The sequence below is a fragment of the Cucurbita pepo genome, chromosome 14 (genome assembly GCF_057944985.1).
Source record: "Cucurbita pepo subsp. pepo isolate OVF chromosome 14, ASM5794498v1, whole genome shotgun sequence".
NCBI lineage: Eukaryota > Viridiplantae > Streptophyta > Magnoliopsida > Cucurbitales > Cucurbitaceae > Cucurbita > Cucurbita pepo.
In genome coordinates this window covers 5,203,730-5,224,118 of record NC_141811.1, presented here as the reverse complement: position 1 = coordinate 5,224,118, position 20,389 = coordinate 5,203,730, and the positions used below count along the sequence as shown (strand labels likewise).

Below are 20,389 nucleotides of genomic sequence, written 5' to 3'. Positions count from 1 at the left end.
GGATTTTGGGTGGATCAAATTTAGTTTCGACGATATTGTTCAATTCTCGTTTATATGACTTGATAGCGTTGTTTTTATCTTTTCTAGTTAGATGCAAGCTTTGTTGATTGCGTTGATTTTCAATCCCTTCGAGATTTTTTTTTCAAATATGGACCACAAAACGCTTCAACTTCATGTTCTTATGTTGTTGTGATCCAACGTTAATTCCACTTTTCTTATGTTGTTGTGCTCCAACGTTACTTCACAAAAATGATGATTTGAAACGCTGATATCAAATTATTATCTTTTGTGCTAATCGTAATATGTTCTATGAGATAATAAGTTTTATTCGAATTCTGTCATTGTTTATCCTTTTTACAAAAACCCTTTATCCAAGAACAATATCAAAATTCCCAAAAGAACTTATTGAATTTTCTTGAATTTTTGTTACTTACGGACTCTAGAGCCACGTGTGATGTACGTATGTTTTGAAGTTTCAAAAATTATTTTCGAAAGTGTTTGTAAGATAGTAAGACATCATGTCATAGTGATTATATGTTCGATTCGATATCACAAAAACGTATTACTACCACAAATTTTCAAGCATGGTATCCATCAATCACGTTAACATCATCTAAACGCTTCCATTTATACAAACTACTAACACGAACCATTCCATGAAGGAAAGGCGATAAACAAAACACGAAGCAAGAACAAGAACAAGAACAAAGAATTAAAGTTTAAGAGGAAAAATGTTGGAATATTGATGGTTGGCAAACTAAATGAATAAAGTTTTGAAATATTTTTAGTGTCCCTTTGACGTAAAGCAGCCACGAACGAACAGGAAGCAATACAATTTTGTTAGTATTATAAGAAAAAAAGTGGGAAACAACACGACATCATCATTTCTTATTAAAATACCATTTCTAATACCCATAATGGAATACCCATTTCGTTTAATTCTTTCATCATCTTCGTGGCTTTGAGTAATTAGATTCGTAGGTGAAATAATGTGTCGGGTTGGCTTCAACTGATCTTCTTCATATCACTCAAACGTTTCGTATCACTTTTTTTAAGGTACAAGATTCAATATTGAAACTTGAGAATCGAGAGGTTCTTTATTGTAAAACTTTGAGATATACAACGCTTTAGTTAGGTTATCGTCTCAACTAGATCATAGAGACGAAATTGAAACAGAAACCGAGCGAAGAATTTGGAAGATAGTTGGTCAACGTCCACTAGAAAGAGGAGGAAAAATGGAAAATGGGGTTAAGTTATTTGCTTTGGTGTTTGTCTCTTTAGAATGGCCAATGGCAAATGGGTTAGTTTGCCTTTTGCTTCTCCCAATACACAATGCCCCAATTGCCCATTTCTCCTCACATTTTGGTCCCAAATTAATGGACTCCACGCCTTTATCGTCTTTCAATCACCTCACTTTCCTGCTTTCAATCACTTCCGTTCGTTTTATCTCTTAAACTTACATTTTTTCGGTCGATTTCAATGCTCAGTAAAGTATTTTACTTATGTATCATTTGAATCTATGAATAACTGAACTTAGAGCTTAAAAGTGATTTGTACCCACTTTCAATCACTTCCGTTCGTTTTATCTCTTAAACTTACTTTTTTGTATTTCAATGCTCGATAAAGTATTTTACTTATGTATCACTTGAGTCTACAAATAACTGAACTTAAAGCTTAAAAGTGATTTGTACCCAATTTCAATCACTTCCCATTCGTTTTACCTCTTAAAACTTGCTTCTTCATCGAACGATCCCAATGCTCGATTATGCGTCTTACTTATATATCACTTGAATCCACGAACCAAACTTAGAACTTAAAAAGGAATTTGTACGGTTGACGTTTGTCCAGCGAATAAACAGTGTTTCTTGGGGGATCAAGTTGGAGCTATTGAATCCATGTCAAATCAAGTACGTACTTTACTCAACTTTGCCACTCAGGGAGATGGGAAGTGGGGATCTTAATAGGAAAAGCTAGTGGCTTTAATAATTGACATTTCTTTCAGTTCATCAAGCATCTAGTTTTTTTTTTTTTTTTGTAAACAAAAAAACAAAACAAAATGGCAGTACGATTATTATTCTTCAAAGAAGGCCGACAAACAGATTGGCCCATTCATCCCATTATCAACCAAACTCCATAGCCGCAACATTGGCTAAGAACATCCCCCTCTTCCACCCTTCTGCATTGCATCAGCAGCCATACATTTGCTTCACATGAGAGACCTTTACAGTTGGCTAATGTAATCAAATCAGACAAACATCAAACACTCCCAAACAAATATTAGCTCCCTGTTTCGATTCAAAGATTTGATCTATGAAAAAGAATCAGGAAGCCTTCTAAGTTATTTATTTCCAACTAGTAACAGCCAATGAAATATTCAAAACCAAGAATGGATTCAAGATGATTAAAGCGTCCAATGTAATGATGTCTCATTGTACCTGATTTCTCAAGATGGAGAAAAATGGGGTTTTGGAGAAGATGATTGACTCGAGCTGTGGCCAGAGGACGTTGTCTGTGATTACTGGCACTCGCTCTTTCTTCCAACCTCCATAAATTATTTGAGATGGAAGTCACGTCTTTTATCAACTCGACATTTGAAAGGGGAAGAATTTTTATGTGCCTACATTAAGAAAATGTCTTAAGAAGATTTTGGTACTTTGTTGGCCAGTATATTATCTGGAAGAATGAGCTCTGGGGGGGTTTCACGAACAACGCCCAGCATTGAATCATACTCTTCATCACGACGAGCAAACTTCTTGCGAAGAACCTTTTCGAATTCAATTTCGTCAAAGCTCTTTACGTTTTCAGCTGCATGAACCTGTGATAAGTTGGAATAATTGATGGCTGACTGGGAGATAAAGGCCATCTCTTCTTCTGTAAGCTTCCTCAGGAATTTGGCCGGATTGCCTCCCCATACCTGTGATTGCACTACTAATAGTTAATAATTTATTTCAAACATGATAGAAGCAAATTAGTTTATAGAATGGAGAAGGGTTCGTATCCAAGGGACGATTCAGAGATCTCACACTCTCCTACCAAGACTTCGGCAAAAAGCCAAAACGACCCCGCTCATCACTAGTGTATATTCTTTTGCACACATCTTACCCACATCATAAAAAACTAGTAACTACATGAACCCACACCTCAAAAGAGATCAGCTCACACACTTGACCCAATCTCTTTAATACTCTTCCTAACTACCATTCTCTCAATCACATAAACAAACAAGAGCAATTTTCCATTGGAGAATGGTGAATTGTGCCATCAATCCTAGAATTGTGGGAGTCAAGTAACAACCGTATCAATTTGACTATAAAATTCAAGACCGATAAATACACTGATACAAAGTAAAATGATAGTATTGAGAGACCTCTCCGCATGGGATCCTTGTATTCTGCCTCACAAGTGCTCCAGCAGCAACCATTGCATGTTTTTCGACAAAGACTCCATCAAGCAATGTCGCTCCCATCCCCACAAATGCCTCGTCCTCAATAGTACATCCATGTAACACGGCACTGTGACCTGTCAAGTTCAAATTTGAAACCATAACACATACACATCGAGTGATAGATACTATCATTTTAAACAAGATTATATCACTCACCAACAGTAACATTATCTCCAATGATCGTTGGTAAAACCTTTCCACTCAAATTGGATTTTGCTACGTGAACTAAAGAGTTGTCTTGTATGTTGGTCCCGGAACCAACACTAATGCTGTTAACATCACCTTCATAATATTTTGCAGTTAGACAAATATAAACAAATGGTGCGAAAGAAGATAGCGAAAGCAAACTGGTCAAACAAATTACTGATAAATGGTTGTTACCTGGTAAAAAAACAGTTCTCACTCAAACAAATTTAGGCAATAAGAAGTGTAGAGTTATTTACTACTTGCATTCAAAAGAGTGGTTATTTTTCTCAGAAAAAACACCAATTATGTTCCCCAAAAAAAGTCCTATTCCTGATAGTGATAGGTCGTAGGAACACAAACATTGGTAATTGCTAACAAGCAAGAATACAGCAAACTGAGTTTCAATTGTTGCAAGACCTCATGCTTAGGCACAACCTAGAACCTAAAATTTCACTACACTCGCTGAAATGGCATTGACCTAAAAATCAATAATGAAGCACCAGTATTAACCTAAAAATCACAAACATTTCATCTTCAGCCTTTTTCTTCTAATATTCTTGCCTTAAAGTACTGTTCAAAATATTATATTTTGAAACATTTTAGTACCAAACATGCTTTCATCGGATTTTCTCCAGAACTGGATGACCATTACTTCAACAGGCATGCAAATTATTCCATCAAATGAATTTCAAGAGCCAAATAACATTGAAATTTCACGTCAAGATTAATGGATGAGTACTATTAAACACTATTTGATGAGGAGTAAAGTCCACATTAAGGAACTTTGGAAATTGGAAAAACTATCTTGCGGGGGACATCAAAATCAACATACTACCAAATATAGGAAATGAAACAACATGAACATCTTCAAATAGGCTAATGTTAAGCTTACCTCTCAAAACACACCCATACCAAATGGAGGAGCCCCGTCCCACCTGCACATCACCAATGATAGATGCACTAGGCGCCACAAATGCATCCTTGTCAACCACAGGAGCCTTGTCAAATATGTTCATGAGCGTCCTATGCCTAGATACTAAAGAAATAAGAATCAGAATTAGATAATGTCATTTGAATAATTTACTTATATAGAATTCAAACCAAAAGCCTAGCACAGCAAAAACAACGGTTCAACTCCAAGGCATATACAATTTGGCAGTGTATATAACAAAACCTCAGTCAAGTACTGAATATATACATGACCAAAATTGAATTTTAAACTGATGGTGGAGGTCATTGTGGGCGTATAAGTGGTAATAAAGGTGGTTGTGGGTGTGGTGGCTTTTGTAATAGAGGTGGTGCAAGGGGCGGCAAAGGTTTCCCTCCACGAGATGGTGGGAAATCATAGCATAACATAACGCACCAGCATTGTTTTGCTATTTGCATTTTTCGTGTCTTTCTAAGAAGCATTTTGCAACAGCCCTTGTTTGCAAGTGTTTTGCAACAGCCTTTAGTTTGTAATCTATTTTCTTTGACATTGGAGTTCTCAGTATAGGAGATGCTAGTTAAAAAGAAAAAAGGAGGGACAAAAGGATGCATTATCACACAACAAAAGATGGATTCATGTTAAATCCCCCCTCCTCTCAAGATCTCGACATCCAGAATCATCATCACAAACAGCTAAAACGTGTACAAACAAACTACTATAACCCTCAGATTACGGAATAATCAATGATTGAAATATCTATTCAGATGTTGATATATCTTTAACTCGGATGGTTCGACATTGATATTAAGGATTAATCGATATCTCCAATATCTTTTATAAACAGATATAAAACATAAAAGAATCTCATCTATTAATCTCAATATGAGTATGAATACTAATAACAAGATTTATCAACTGAGTTTTGAAGTAGAAACAACTTAATTATTAATTTAACAAGACTTACAGAAGTATCCACCAATAACAAAAATTAATCCATATATATGTAAAATTGAAATACCAATATTAAGATCGACATCGATATTTTAATCCTTGGGTATAACAGATGATGATGATGAACTTTTACTGCTTCCTAAAGTGAAATTCTCAACAATTAATGTCTAACATAAGCTCTCTAAATTTATGGTGCTGTATTCTGAAAGATTATCTGATGAATGCCATAACCTAAAAATCAACACCGTCCCTCACAGAGGCGGTTTCACCAAACAAACACTAAACACAAATGCACATTCCTCTTAAGCAATGATAAGAGACTAAAACAGTTCACATCTACAAGTTGAAAATCGCAATACAATATCTAAGATCATGCCTTCTCTAAATCTTGTCCAACCAACAAAATTCTCGTTCGAATGTCCATACAAGGCAAACGTAATAATACACATCAAGATATATTTCCATTACATCGAAGACCGCAAATGATAACACCAAATGAAAATCGGTGGATAAACAATAACAATATTAATAGCATGGTGAGACTTGGAAGATGATAGAGTAGAATGTGGAGATTAAGAAGGTTACGTTGTTCTTGAAAGTAGTAACTCCCTTGGAGGCGGCAACCAAGACGATCGAGGGCTTGGCCGGTCTCCCGGATCCAGAATCCAACGGTGTAAATTGCCTTTCCCAATGTTCCCATCTTCCTCACTTGTTCTTCGTCCTCGTCGTCGTTCTTCAATTTTTTTGCTTCAATTACAGATGGAGAAAACTAAGGATTCAGACGAAAAGAGGGCTCTGTCGATGCAAGTTCATCAATTTCTTTTCTTTTTTTTTTTTTTTTTTTTTTAGATTTTAAATTAAGTTTGAAATTACATTTAAATATTGATTTCTAAATTTTAAAATAGTTTATGTGGATAAATTAGTTCCAAATTTCAATTATAAATTTAATATTATTAAAATTCAGCATAAGGCCTCATGTCAATTGAGACAGTATTTCTTGATTATAAATACACGATCATTTCTTAAATTAGCGGATATGGGACTTTCATCCAACAGTTTTTAGTTTAAATATGGTCGAGTCTCAAAATTAACTACACCATTTAATATAAGTTGAAAATATATTTATATTAAACGAAACGGAGCAAATATTTAGGCTGGAATGAGATGGGAATATAATCTCGTCACTGGCCTCATTTATCTAACAGGTAAAAATGTTCTTCACTCCCTCTCCTCCTATCTAAACTGAAACTCCCTCCATCTCTATCTATCCAAGGGATGGAAAGGCAGAGGCCTTTGGTGTCCCCGAGCCTCACAATCACTAGCCAATATGCTTCTCTTATGTATTTCTTCGTTCATGGTTCGATATTCGGGTGTCCTAGACGTAAAGGAACCACACCAATCCATCCTGAACTTGGTGGTTAAACTCTACTGCAGTGACAATACTGTAAGGGAGGTCCTGCCGAAAAATAGCTGGACCCCATGATAATAAAAGGCTTAACACCCCTCCCTCGTTAAAATAGAGATCTCTACTTAAATTATAACAAACTTAAAAATAGAAAAACTAAATTGTATAAATTTATAATTACAAAAACTAATTAAATTACAATTTTTAAATAATTATCTTAATTTTTTAAAATCGATAATAAATATAGTAATAAACATAATTTAAATGTAATTCATAACCGATAAATTTATCCATCATCGACGTCAATATTTTATATTTTTTTTTTTTTAATATTTTAATTCAAATTTCTACGACATTTTTGTCCAATATCAATATTTAAATTATTTTTTAAAAGACTTAATTAAAATATTTAACTTTTATTTTTTTACTCTTCAATTTAAAAATTAATATTTACCCAACACCAAACAATCATAGGAATAATCAATTATGGTTGAAAAAAATTATATAAAATAAAATTTAATTATATATTTGAAATTTAAAATAAACATAAAATTAAAAATAATAAAATAAAATAAAATAAGCGGGAGAGAGAGAGAGAAGAATGTTAAAGGAAGAGGGTGGTTGGGCCATTTACATATTATTGGTTTTTTTTTTTTTTTTTTTTTTTTTGTTGAAATCTTGTTTTTCAGGTAACAGTAACAATCCAACGCAACATCGTTCTGACATTTCGATCTTCCTTTCTTCAGTTTGATTCCTTCTTCGTCTTCGTCTTGTTCTTGTTGTTGTTGTTCTTCCTCTTCTCAATCGTTTTCTTCTAATTCCCTTTTTCGATTGCATTTCTCACTTTTGAACTTCCGTTTTCCACTCTGAACTGCTTCTAATTCGCGCTCTCCATCATCACTGTGAGTATTTCGATCATTCTTGCAGTTTGTTTCTGTGTTCTTTCCGTTTGTTTCGAGTCTGGAATTTGTGTTAGATCAGGTGAGTTTTGGGGGGTTTTCAGTTGGGGTTTGGTGAGCGGATTTTAGGGTTTCGAGCCGATGAGACTACTTTTGTGTCTTCTTTGTTTATTGATTTGAATTTTGTTCTGATGACTTTGATGGATGTTTTTTTTTTAAGGAATCTGATAGTTTTGAGCTCGGTCTTGCTTTAGATTTACTTTGTATCGTTTTGTGTGCATTCATATTTAGTTTGCTCGATCTTTGATCAGAAGGTTTAGTTGAACCAATTTTGATGGACTCATAATTTGTTTATACTCAGTTATCTACTTGTGTTTTGAAGTATTATGTCCGATGTAGCCTCGGAGATGCTGTTTTCGTTATTTCCTAGATGTTATCTATGTAATTTCAACGTGTTTCACTGATCGTGTTTGTAATGTGTGTCTCTTAGATGCCAAATGTTTTCCGATTGGGAGCTTATGTTTGAAGTTTCTTATTGCAAAGGTTTTTTGACAGAACGATTATGGCCACAGAGGAAGAACTTGATCTATCAGCTTTGAAAACTCAGCTCAGTGAAACAAATGGAACTTGGAAGCATGAAATGGAAAGGCGCCAATCCGAAGTAGATGTGTTGCAAGCAAGGCTTATGGAGGCAAAGGCTTGTATAGAAGGGTCTGAGGATGACTCGAGAAAGGAGCTAGAGGTTCTCTGGCGACGAGTTAAGACAACTTCTTCATTGTTGACGTACTTGAAATCGAAAGCGAGAATGTTGGCGATACCCCATTTGGCTCACTCTTCATGTGGTATTAAGCATTTAGAAGGGGTAGGATTAGTTGACAAAAGCGGAATACCGCTGTCTGGTTGGTCTAAGAGTATCGATCTTTCTTCATTCGACGGTACTGAAGAGGAATCCTTGGTTGGTATTGGCAAGCCATGTGGTTTATTGGATGAACAAGATGCTGCGTATATCGGTCAAATACTTAAGTCTGTTCAGATGGTTTCAGATGTAATGGAAGCACTTGTCAAGAGGGTTATTTTGGCAGAATTGGAAACTGCTGAAGAGAAGGAAAAGGTTCATTTGGGTCAGGAGGAAATTAAAAAGAAATCAATCCAGATTGAAAACATGTCCTCAAAACTGGAGGAAATGGAACAATTTTCTGTGGGTACTAATGGGATTCTAAATGAAATGAAGCAGAGAGTCGAGGATCTGGTCGAAGAAACGTGTAGACAGAGGCAAAGAGCTGCTGAAAATGAGCAGGAACTATGTCGTGTTAAGCGGGACTTCGAGTCTTTGAAATCATATGTCAGTAGTCTCATTACTGTTAGAGAAACACTTTTGTCATCAGAAAAACAGTTTCAGACAATCGAGCGGCTCTTCGAACGGTTTGTACATTTTCTTAATGTTATATTGCTTTGACCTTGCTTGTTCTTTTCTTTGGTTATCATGAACGTTCAGTTTATTCTGTAGGTTTTCCTGGATGATATCATTTTCTTTTGATTCGCACTACACATAGATTTCTCCAATGCACTAAGATTTTCTTGTACTTGTATTGCCTTGTGAGTCAGCTTATGGTAGACCTTTATATACATGTGTAGCCCAACGTGTAGCCCGACCGTGTCGTGTAATGAAATTTCCTTTCTCCTTGTGTTTGGTCAGAAGCAATACTAGGAAAATGCATTGATGACAAACAGTTTTCATTCCATGAGCTTTGTCAAGTTCTTCAGCTAATAATACTCAGAATGGAATCTCTCACACGTACGCCACACCGAAAATTCCGTGGCATTACTTAATATCATATGACTGAACATATTGTGATTTGTGGCATGAAGCTGAGCCATGGAAATGTTAATTTTCCTCGCCATTTTGTGTAGTTTACTCTTAATTTTTTTTTGCATAGGCTCTTTTAAATTGATTGCTATGAACACAGGCTAGTTGCTAAAACCACTCAATTGGAGGGTGAGAAAGTGCAGAAAGAAGTAGAAGTCCAGAAACTCATGGAAGAAAACGTGAGGTTGAGTGCCCTTCTTGACAAGAAGGAGGCTCAACTTGTAGCCATGAATGAACAATGCAAGGTAATGGCCTTGAGTGCTTCACATATTTAATCCAAGCATACCCTGCTCTCCTTGCTCATCAGCCAGCATACCCCGGCTTCATCTCTCTCGGTTCACAACCCCGGGCCGAACAAGGTGGCGGTCGTGACCATGATGTCCGACCACGGAGGCAAGCATCAGGTACTCGTGCCGATATTGTATTTGTGAAAACCCTTGTGGACTTTATTGTGTAGTTACATAGTTTTAGTTGTTTCATCTGAAAACTCACAAGGTTTTTCTTCATTGGAGTTTAAACTTGGTTTGTGAATCATTCCCCTGAGATGTGTATGTATGCTTCAAAAGTCGGTATCCTTCTGCTCTTTGGTGCCTACAAAAACTTCCCCTTTAGCATTACACCTCTTCTTGTCTTTGTCAGTTGGAATACAATGCTCCAAAAATCCTTATGATCAGGTTGTTCCGGGCTGCATTCTGCTTTCTGATAAAACTTTATTTTCGGTTTTAGTATAAACATCGAGATTTTTATGAACGGGAGCATAGTTTAATTAGGGTGAAGATTTGTAACCTCGATCTAAGTAGTTAGAAGCTCATATATTTCACTATTGTAGAGCAAATAGAACCATCTCCTTTCTTTTGTCGAGAAACAAAAAAAACGGTAGACTACCTTAGATTTGTAGCTCTTAATTAAAGAGTCGGTGTCCAATGTAAAGAAAATATATGATAGTTCTTTTAAATCTTTTTTTTTACAACAATAAATTTGATCTATTTTATCATTGTTCCTATGACGTATATTATTAATAATTAAAAAAAATATATTTCTCATTATTGTAATTGGTCACATTGATTAAAATAACGTAAGCAACTTAAATTTTAAATTTAATATAAAAGCAATAAGAAAAATCACTATTCTCCCTTTGAAAATAATAATTAAAGTGATATTTTCTAATATATATATATATATATTTGTCTTTTATTTTAGGGTAATTGCTAAACTATCCATAGTTTCTGAGCTTTCCATATATGCCAAAAAAAAAAAAAAATTATTATTATTCTAATTTTATAGGACAGATATATCAATAGTGATTTAATTTTTTTAAATTTTATTATTCTAATTTTAGATATATGAATAGTACATATGACATGGTATAGTATGTCATTAAATATATTAATTATATACCAAATTAGAGCATTGATATTCTAAATATAACGGCCTTAATTTAATTTCTTATTTATTTATTTTGAAGCATTATTTTCTTTGTGATTTATTTTCATCTAATTTCTTATTAATGTAAAATGTATTATTTTGTTGATATCATCATCATCTTTTTCAATTTCTTTCATTTTGTTTTTTTTTTTTTTTTTTTGTTCAATCTAACAATTGTATGTTTATGATAATAATATTCCTTGCTTTTTGCTTTTTGTTTCGTGTTTATTATTTTATTTTCTTTGTGATTCGTATGGATCGGTAAGTTATTTTTTCTATTTTAGAGTTTGACCTTAACTTGTTAAGTTCTGTCATAGTCCAAATTTATATAATAGTCCGATACAAATGTCAAATATTCTTAATATTTATAATAATCTTAAAAGTAAGGTAGGGTTGTCTCCAGCTGTGAACCCTATTTTTGGGTTGGTCGGTAACCTCAACAAAAAAAAGTTTCAAATTGCTAACTGAATCGAATTTTTTATTTTAAATTTTTTTAACTTGAACTACCAAAAAAAATCTAATACAACCCGACCCTTATAGTTTGGGTTGGATAGTCCAAATCGTTCAAGTCATCGAGTCTTATGAATATAACTAATGACAACTTACTCATTAGAAAATATAAATACGTAAATAAGAGACTAATTATCAATCTAACAAGTCCTTGGATCCCTTCTTACTTTAACCTATATGGTCAGTCAATTTTCTTTACGTGGGACTGAAATGAAAGGCTAAATTAATAAAAAAAAACTCTTAAACATTCGATAATATTCTAAAACTTTAAGAAAAAAAAAAATCTAAAAAATACTCTCTAGTTTTGTTTCTAAAATACTCTTGAACTTTTAACCGGGTTTCAAAAATACCCTTTAATTAAAACAATTCATTAATACTCTTCAACTATTTTTAAAAGGTTTAAAAACACCATCTTCTTGGTAAAAAAAAAACTCAGTAAATTTTAAAATTAAGGTTAACACAGTTAAAACAAATTTTTACCATCTCCACTCTTCCTAGATTACCTCTTAAAAATTATGTTTTTTTTTTTTTTTTTTTACCGTGAAAGAAAGGAAAGAACAAAAAAAAAAAAAAAAAAAAAAAAAAAAAAATACAAACAAACAAAACAAGAGGCAGTTCGCTCCAGTTTTCGTGGATTGGTTTTCTCTAGAGATTTCACACTCGAAATCTTATCTGCCGCAATTCCAGGAAGCTTGAGATTGCAGAGAAATGGCCGCAGCCAAATCTCCATTTCAGGTTAGCTTTATTACCTTACCATTTGCTTGTCTTTCGCAATTTAAGAACGAACCTCCGTTTGAAATTTCCCGCTACAAGATTGTGTGTTCACTATTGTTTCTACACTAATAAAAGATTTATAGACTATTCCGTCGGCGTTGTTCGCTTAGGCTTAATCAAATGATTGTTACTTTTGCGAAGTAGGTTGCCGCAATTTGAACCTGCTTTCGTGTTCATCATTTGTATTTGTTGTTTCTTTTGCTGTATTTTGAGGTCGGTTGTGGTGAAATTTGTTTCGATCTCAATTTCTGCATTTTTTGTTATTTTTGGGCAGATAATATTAGGTTCTTCGTCCATGGCTCGCCGGCGTATTCTGTCGGAGATGGGATACGAGTTCACTATAATGGTGAATTTTCTTATTAGGGATTCCTCTTCCTCCTTGTTTAGTTGTTGGAAGATTGACTTGACTTATTCTATGTTAGACGGCAGACATTGATGAGAAAGCGATTAGGAAGGAAAGGCCTGAAGAACTGGTGGTGGCTCTGGCTGAGGCAAAGGTGTGGCTTATTTACTTTCCTAGTGTAAATTTGGGAACCATTTGGCTTTGCTCTAATATCTAGCCATTTCATCTTTTGCATTGTTCTTGGAAGTGAAGTAACAACTTCTTTGGTCTCGTTTGTAATTCAAGTGAATGTTGAAAAGTTAATAGTTCATGCAGCTTTTCAATGTGGTTGAGCCAAGCAAGCCTGATTTGTAAGGGGTAGTTAGTAACTAGAAACTAAACAGGGCAACCTGTTCTACGACGTTTCAGCTCTCAATTCCTTCATCAAAGTTACTCAATTTGATCTGAAGCTTAAGGAATTCTCAATTTGAAGGAAAAGGGACCGTAGATAGGAATTCGACACTTACCCTCAATCTGAGCCCGAAATTGATTTCCTTTAGAAGCACAATTACTTTTAATTACTTCCATGACACTATGAAATTAACTGAAAGTTCTTCGCGGGACTTTCATCTGTTGTGAATTTTTGGTCCTTGAAGCTATGGTTATATAGTAACCATATCAATTGCAGAATAAGGCTCTTTTTTTGAAGGACTTTGTCAATGAGATGCTCAATTGGAACCCTTGTAACTTTGGGAGACAGGGGTTACTTATGGAGTATATGTTCTTATCTTTTAGTCTTTCACAAGGTCAAAAGAAGGGCTTCTATCTGATGGGTTTCACTTGATTTCTCTTAGGCAGATGCAATTATGTCAAGAATTCTAGCCACTGGTGCTCAACTGGACAATGATGCACCTGCAACTCTGTTACTCACTGCAGACACAGTATGCTTTAACTCCCTCTTCCTGTTCAGTATTTGCATTAACTCGCATAATATTTGAGTTATTAGAGTGAGTTTAGATAACTTTGCCGATTAAGTGTTCATTCTTTCAAATACTTTTAGAATTCTCAGAAATCACTTATAATTATGTAAGAACATTTTGAAAAGCTTCAAAGAGTTGTACCAAATCCATCCTAGGTAACAAACAAGTTACTAATTTCAGTTATGCAAGGGATATGTATCCATTCGTGATGCACTTTCTTTTTTATTTTTATTGTTATGAAGTTTCTTAAGTCTTAGTTATTGCATTTGATTTATTTTGAGGTGGTGGTCTATGAAGGAACGATTAGAGAGAAACCATCTAACAAGGAGGAAGCTCGAAAATTTATCAAAGGTCAATTGTCTTCCAGATTTCAAACATTTATTTCTTCTTCTTGTAGAACGATGTGAAAATTGAAGCATGTCTAATGATCAACTTAACGACCTGCAGGCTATTCTGGTAGTCATGCATCTGTTGTGGGTTCTGTACTCATAACCAACCTCAAGACAGGAACAAGAAAAGGGGGATGGGAAGAGGCAGAGGTATACTAACCTTCAACTCACATTTTATCCTTCCTTAACCGAGGGACAGCGTTTACATGGTTCGAGGTCAAGTTGAATAACGTTGGGCTAATTTTCTGCTGAAGGTTTATTTCTATGACATACCAGAGGAGATTATAGATAGCCTGGTAAACGTGGGAATATTGCCTATTTAGATCTTTTCCAAAGTTATGCTTTTCATTTACATTGTTTTCAAGTCTTATTGATGGTAAATTGCATCAGATTGAAGAGGACGTTACATTCAAAGTAGCTGGAGGTCTGATGTTGGAACATCCACTGACTTGGCCGTTAGTTGAGGCAGTGGTTAGTAATATATCTCTACTGATATGCTTTTGCAGACATCCGAACATTGTGTTTTGTTGTCTGTAATCTATATAAAGAATGAGTACAGATTGACTCATGGACCTGAAAGGGTTTCATAAATCTAGACTTGTGTAATGAATGATAATAAATTCATATCCTAGGATGAACGAACCCACGTGTCGAAACATTAACTTAGCTTTTCATATCGTATTATGCATGTTCAGTTTGGGGAGTCGAACATCTCATCAAGGTTCTAAAACATTTACTCAGACAATGCATTACAAAAGAAAATTAGCCTGCCTGACCTCTTTCCGCATTCCTTTCTGGGCTTCCCTTCAAGGTTTTAAAACGCATATGTTAGGGAGAGGTTTCCACATACTTATAAGGAATGCTTCGTTCCCCTCTCCAACCGATGTGGGATCTCACCGTTTTAATTTTAATGTACATCCTTCACTTATTTCCATCAACAAATCGACTGAACTGGCTTGCTTGGGACCGAGTCATTTGTTTATTTTTCCTTTGGAAGTTATATTTAGGAAAATACAAATATGCCTGGGAACTGGATGTTTTGTTATTCCCCTTTATATTACCATTTGTTCGCTATATCTAATCTAATTCTGATCTGGAAGTTCAAACGGATGTGGTCTTTGTGAAACATTTTCTATTAAGAGATGTCACATTCTCCTCACTTCAGTTTCAACTAACATCCTTTGATTTCACTGTAAAGTGAATGATGATCCTAACACTTAAGGCCTTGACTTTAACCTTGTGTATGCATATCTATCTATCAGAACCTGAAACATTTTAGTGTATAACAGGTAGGTTCAACTGACACAGTGATGGGACTTCCCAAAGCTCTTACGGAGAAACTCATGAATGATGCTTTATAGCTCGCTGAGGTAACAAAAAAGAACTTTTACCTTTTGTTACTTCATGTTACCACGGAAAATTAGGTTTGAGATTCTTATTCTTGTTGGCTGCTCATCTTGGACATAGATGTTATAATCCTTCAACTATTTTGATGTTCGCAAATACTCATCTTTTACATCATCTTTTACATCGATAAACATGATGACGATTTGTAATTTTGTTTCACGAAAAGGAAAATACCGTACTTTTTGTAAGAAGGGGTAAGCTAAACTCTTATGAATTATGACAAGAGAACATAAATTTGAACTTTCAAGAAAAGGGTTCGGGATATGTATGTTCCATTTTTATGGATCTCAATTGATTCCTTGTTACTCTTCAGAAGATAAGTAATAGGTAGGGATGATAGGGTTTGAACCCGTGACATTTTGTACCCAAAACAAATGCACTACCAAGCTGCGCTACATCGTGTCATAACTATGAAGCTATGCTCATGGTTTAAAGTTATATCACTTCTTTCTCGGTACGTAGTTTCATGTACTAGTTATATGTTATTCTTTGAGTGAATCTTTTTTTTTTTTTCGACTTCTTTCTTGTATGATTAAATTCAATGACTTCTATCTGGTAGGATTATTATTGTGATTTTAAATTTAATTGTATCAAAATTTTAACAAGAAAGACATTACAAAGATTCAAACGTATGATGTTTTGTCGTATGGTGAATCCAAAGAGATACCAACTTGAGAGAACATATAGAGGATCCCAAATTGGAAAGGTGGCGAAGTTTCACAATCGTTATAAAATATATAGTTACTCTCATTACCAATTGGTTTTGAGATGAGGAACCCCGTCTTTAGATAACACTTGGTAAGACGTTTTTTTTTTTTTCCTCCTTTTCTCTTTTTTGCTTGCAAGTAAAAAAGACCATATTTCCAACCTCTACAATATCATGATAAACCAAATCGAGGAGTTGAAGAGAGGCAGCAAAAGCATGTCGCCATATGTATGGGCATGAGAGGTCGAGTTTGTTGAAAGAACAAAATGAGAACAATTATCTCTTATGGTCCAACTCTTTGAGTAAAATTAATCAAAAATAAAATTATGAGAGCTTATACTCAATAAACAATATCATATGACTGTGAAATATCTCGAGAGTTATTGTCCTTCACATTAGCTAATCCTTGGTATTGTTTATAAAGTATGGTAGCTAGTTAACCCTTGATATTGATCGAGAAAGTCCCCCCTCGATAGTGAGTTCACCAAACCAAAAAAACACGAATGAGATACTCTCGTAGTATCTACTCCCCATATTCAAATAATTTTTTTTGTTGTTGAACTTCATGTCCTCCAAATAAACGTTGACATGGCTAAAAATCAATGAGAGCAATATCCTATTCGTATTACAACTATGGTATATAAATGTGCATTTTTTGTAAGGGTGTTCAAATGACTCAAGAATCTAACCAACTTGGACTACCTAATTCAGACCATCGAGGTTGGGGTAGATAAATTTTAGAAAAATTGAAAATTCAAGTCCGTACATGGTTTACAATCCAATCCTACCATACTTTTAAGTTTATTATAGAGATTTACAACATTACACGTTTGTAATCGATATTAATAATGCGTTATGGCTAGTGAAGGTTTGATATTTGAACTTTTAATCGATATTAATAATGTAGTGAAGGTTTGATATTTGAACTTTTAATCGATATTAATAATGCGTTATGGCTAGTGAAGGTTTGATATTTGAACTTTCTGACATTTTAGTAATAATTTAACTGATAACCCAACAAAAAAGGCCTCTCCACAATGGTATGATATTGTCCACTTTGAGCATAAGCTCTCATGGCTTTGCTTTGGGCTTTCCAAAAGGCCTCATACAATGAGGTTAGTATTCCTCCCTTATAAACCCATGATCATTCCCTAAATTAGCCGATGTGGGACTTCCATCATCCAACATGATATTGTCCACTTTTAACATAAGCTCTCATGGCTTTGCTTTGAGCTTCCTCAAGAGGCATCATACCAATCGAGATAGTATTCCTTGATTATAAACCCATGATCATTCCCTAAATTAGCCGAACTTTCATCATCCAACACAAGTCACTAATTCAACCGACCCAAAATTTAAAACTTTAGATTGCAATCCGTAATATATAATTCGTTATACAAAGGCCATAGAAGAGTCAATATATATTTGGTTACCTATAAGGGGCGTTGGAATCGCCCACCAAACTAAACCAACCAACCAATCAACTTAAATTTAAGCCCCTCGCCTTCAATCCTCCAACCTTATTCCAGAATTCAACTAGCCATGGTGAACTTGGTTGCAGCCCAACGCCCACTGCTACACGCCCTAATGAAGATGGCCGGCGTAGTACCTTACTCCGTCGACATCGAGCTGCCCGGCACCACCATGAACTTCTGGGTCCCCGTCGAGACTCTCTCCAAACCCAAAAAAACCCAACCGCCCAAACCGCCGCAAAAACCGACCAAGCCGGTTGTCGTTCTGGTTCACGGTTTTGCCGCAGAAGGAATCGTCACTTGGCAGTTCCAGGTATCGAATCCTCCCTACACCCAACACCTTTATTAATTAATCGAAATTTAATAACACCGATACTCTGTTTAGGTGGGTGCCCTTTCTAAGCGATACTCTGTTTACGTCCCGGACCTCCTCTTTTTCGGCGACTCCATCACCGATAAATCGGACCGGTCACCGACGTTTCAGGCCGAGTGTTTGGCGGCTGGGCTGAGAAAGCTTGGCGTCGATAAATGTACGGTGGTCGGGTTCAGTTACGGCGGGATGGTAGCGTTTAAACTGGCGGAGCTCTGGCCTGAGCTCGTGGAGGCTATGGTGGTTTCCGGTTCGATTCTGGCTATGACGGATTCGATCAGCGGCGAGACGCTGCAGAGATTAGGGTTTGGGTCTTCGTCTGAGCTGCTACTTCCGACGTCGGTGAAGGGCCTGAAAGCGCTCCTCTCCGTCGCCGCCCATAAAAAGCTATGGTTTCCTGATCGTCTCCATAAAGACTTTCTTCAGGTCCGTACAAATATATATTTATTTATTATTTATTTATTTTTTTTAAATTTTTTTTCTTTATTAGTTATTTATTTATTTTGTAACTTTTCGAGTTATAATTAATTGAACAAAATTGTTAACTTTAATAAAAAAAATGTCAAAAATTTTTAAAAATTAATTAAACTATTAGATATAAATTTAGATTTTTTTTTTTTTATAATAAAGTTCTAACTTTTTTTTTTTTTTTTGTCTATTAGATTTATTGATTGAAAAAAGAATAATAAAATTCAAAACTAAATTATAATTTTGAAAATTCATAAATATAAACTTAAAAGTTTTAGAGCTAAAATTTTAATTTAACAAAATAATAATAATAATAATAACAATAATGGTATTTTTTATGTTCTATAATTTATTTTAAAAGCCCAATTAAAACACTCAAATGATTTTTCTTCCGTTTTTTTTTAAATGTGTTAAAATATTATTTCAAAATTGAAAAAGGGTATCAATTTTTAACTCTAAATTATACTTTCTTTATTAATATCATATTAAATATATATTTTATAATTTAATTAAGATGCATGATTTTTTTTTTTTTTTTTTGTCAATAAATCTTTAATAAAAAAATCTAAAGAATGTAAATGTTAAGCTTTGTTCAAATTTAAAATAAAATTACAATTTTTAAAAAAAAAATAAATAAAAATTGTTTTAATAAAATTAAAAACTAATGATTTGAAATTAATATACATTTTGTCATGTTTTAAAAAATTGATATTTGTTTCCATATTTTATTTATAAGCTATTAATTTTTTTGAAGGTTTGAACCCCAACAAATTGAAAATGAGAAAAAAAGGGAAAAAAAAAATTAAAATACTTTGCATTTATTACCAACTATCTAACCTACTTCTAACCTAATTAATTTGAAATTCATAGCCATATTTATAAATTAATATATTGAAAGGATAATATTAATTTGAAATTCATAGCCATATTTATATATTAATATATTGAAAGGATAATTTATAAAAGAGGGACCTACTTACATGATGGACCTGACTTTACCTAATTGAGAATTATTTTCTTCGTAATTTTTACGAGGGAATAATAATAATAATAATAATATAATAAGTTAGAGATCTATGATTTTTTTGTTAAAAAAAATGTCACCTATGTCAAGTGAGCTCTAGAGCGTTCTTGGCTCGACTTACTTTAATTATTGTGACAAAAAAATTCGAGTTTAAAATGATGTGACAATGACCTAGAATGAATATTGAAACCCAAATATAATTCTAAATAATTTTTATTCTAAGAATAGTCTTGAAATGCGTTAATATGGTAACTTTTGAGAGAATACGAACATTTTTTAAACAAACGACAATGGTCGAGAGAATTTATTATAATTTAACCTAACAAAAATGGAAGAGTTGTGAGATAAAAAGCGAACTAGTAACTTCATCTGATGCTCTAACTAGAAGTTTATAGGTGATAATTGTTTTAGCATTTTACGTAATATAAATTAAGAACCACTCGAATCCAACCCGAAAATAGAGGGTTGAGTTGAGTTACCAATCCAACTAACCCGAACTTTTGGGTTGGTCTAAAAAAATCCTTCAACCCAACCCGAACTATGTACGCCCAGCTAACTGAAACAAATTAGCTTTATATTTGAACAATTGCAGGTGATGTTCAATAACAGGAAGGACAGGGCAGAGCTGCTTGAAGGCTTAGTTATGAGTAACAAAGACAGCACTGTTCCCAAGTTCCCTCAGGCACTCTCTCCTTCCCATCTTCACTCCCCACTTTGATTCTTTCACTTGAAGATTGCTTATGATTCTTCATCCATCTCTTTGCAGAAGATACATCTTTTATGGGGCCTAAATGATCAGATTTTCAACGTCGAGCTTGCCCGAAAACTACAAGAGTACGTATCATTTCATTCCATTAAAAG

The 20,389-nt window shown here is 34.3% G+C and overlaps 4 protein-coding genes across 10 annotated transcripts; 3 read left to right on the top strand and 1 right to left on the bottom strand.

The window, feature by feature from the left end:
* Positions 1–1,892: 1,892 nt before the first annotated feature.
* On the bottom strand, positions 1,893–6,318 carry LOC111810665 (gamma carbonic anhydrase 1, mitochondrial). 5 transcript variants are annotated; one of them, XR_015411623.1, is made up of 6 exons: positions 6,096–6,318; positions 4,524–4,667; positions 3,602–3,727; positions 3,368–3,519; positions 2,436–2,914; positions 1,893–2,308 (listed from the first exon to the last, which is right to left on the bottom strand). XR_015411623.1 is itself a non-coding variant. In XM_023697410.2 (5 exons), the coding sequence occupies exons 1-5, from the start codon at positions 6,208–6,210 to the stop codon at positions 2,636–2,638; spliced, it is 816 nt and encodes a 271-aa protein (XP_023553178.2). In that variant the 5' UTR covers positions 6,211–6,318; the 3' UTR covers positions 2,372–2,635. The 5 variants fall into 5 exon arrangements, 1 of the variants encoding a protein (XP_023553178.2); XR_002817422.2 differs by having other exon boundaries at positions 1,893–2,231; XR_002817423.2 differs by having other exon boundaries at positions 1,893–2,219.
* Positions 6,319–7,564: 1,246 nt separating this feature from the next.
* Positions 7,565–10,371, top strand: LOC111810663 (uncharacterized). Of its 3 annotated transcripts, none has more exons than XM_023697408.2 (3): positions 7,565–7,817; positions 8,370–9,236; positions 9,782–10,371. In XM_023697408.2, exons 2-3 carry the CDS (start codon positions 8,377–8,379, stop codon positions 9,954–9,956), a joined length of 1,035 nt encoding a protein of 344 aa, XP_023553176.1. In that variant the 5' UTR covers positions 7,565–7,817; positions 8,370–8,376; the 3' UTR covers positions 9,957–10,371. The 3 variants fall into 3 exon arrangements, with proteins under 3 accessions (XP_023553176.1, XP_023553175.1, XP_023553177.1); XM_023697407.2 differs by having other exon boundaries at positions 8,358–9,236; XM_023697409.2 differs by having other exon boundaries at positions 8,305–9,236.
* Positions 10,372–12,195: 1,824 nt separating this feature from the next.
* Positions 12,196–15,750, top strand: LOC111810666 (Maf-like protein). Its single transcript, XM_023697412.2, has 9 exons — positions 12,196–12,351; positions 12,665–12,736; positions 12,813–12,887; positions 13,567–13,653; positions 13,974–14,043; positions 14,140–14,231; positions 14,336–14,377; positions 14,472–14,552; positions 15,371–15,750. The coding sequence occupies exons 1-9, from the start codon at positions 12,325–12,327 to the stop codon at positions 15,440–15,442; spliced, it is 618 nt and encodes a 205-aa protein (XP_023553180.1). The 5' UTR covers positions 12,196–12,324; the 3' UTR covers positions 15,443–15,750.
* Positions 15,751–17,513: 1,763 nt separating this feature from the next.
* On the top strand, positions 17,514–20,248 carry LOC111810667 (uncharacterized). Its single transcript, XM_023697413.2, has 3 exons — positions 17,514–17,979; positions 18,052–18,462; positions 20,121–20,248. The coding sequence occupies exons 1-3, from the start codon at positions 17,737–17,739 to the stop codon at positions 20,244–20,246; spliced, it is 780 nt and encodes a 259-aa protein (XP_023553181.2). The 5' UTR covers positions 17,514–17,736; the 3' UTR covers positions 20,247–20,248.
* The last annotated feature ends 141 nt before the right edge of the window (positions 20,249–20,389 follow it).

Bases quoted from the DNA above. Each gene is read 5' to 3' on its own strand.
- LOC111810665 (XM_023697410.2), bottom strand. From the start codon at position 6,210: ATGGGAACATTGGGAAAGGCAATTTACACCGTTGGATTCTGGATCCGG. The intron at 3,728-4,523 runs GTAAGCTTAACA...AATATTATGAAG, and splicing joins GTATGGGTGTGTTTTGAGAG to GTGATGTTAACAGCATTAGT. The intron at 3,520-3,601 runs GTGAGTGATATA...TGAACTTGACAG, and splicing joins TGGAGATAATGTTACTGTTG to GTCACAGTGCCGTGTTACAT.
- LOC111810663 (XM_023697408.2), top strand. From the start codon at position 8,377: ATGGCCACAGAGGAAGAACTTGATCTATCAGCTTTGAAAACTCAGCTC. The intron at 9,237-9,781 runs GTTTGTACATTT...CTATGAACACAG, and splicing joins ATCGAGCGGCTCTTCGAACG to GCTAGTTGCTAAAACCACTC.
- LOC111810666 (XM_023697412.2), top strand. From the start codon at position 12,325: ATGGCCGCAGCCAAATCTCCATTTCAG. The intron at 12,737-12,812 runs GTGAATTTTCTT...ATTCTATGTTAG, and splicing joins GATACGAGTTCACTATAATG to ACGGCAGACATTGATGAGAA. The intron at 14,044-14,139 runs GTCAATTGTCTT...AACGACCTGCAG, and splicing joins AGCTCGAAAATTTATCAAAG to GCTATTCTGGTAGTCATGCA.
- LOC111810667 (XM_023697413.2), top strand. From the start codon at position 17,737: ATGGTGAACTTGGTTGCAGCCCAACGCCCACTGCTACACGCCCTAATG. The intron at 17,980-18,051 runs GTATCGAATCCT...TACTCTGTTTAG, and splicing joins TCGTCACTTGGCAGTTCCAG to GTGGGTGCCCTTTCTAAGCG. The intron at 18,463-20,120 runs GTCCGTACAAAT...GAACAATTGCAG, and splicing joins TCCATAAAGACTTTCTTCAG to GTGATGTTCAATAACAGGAA.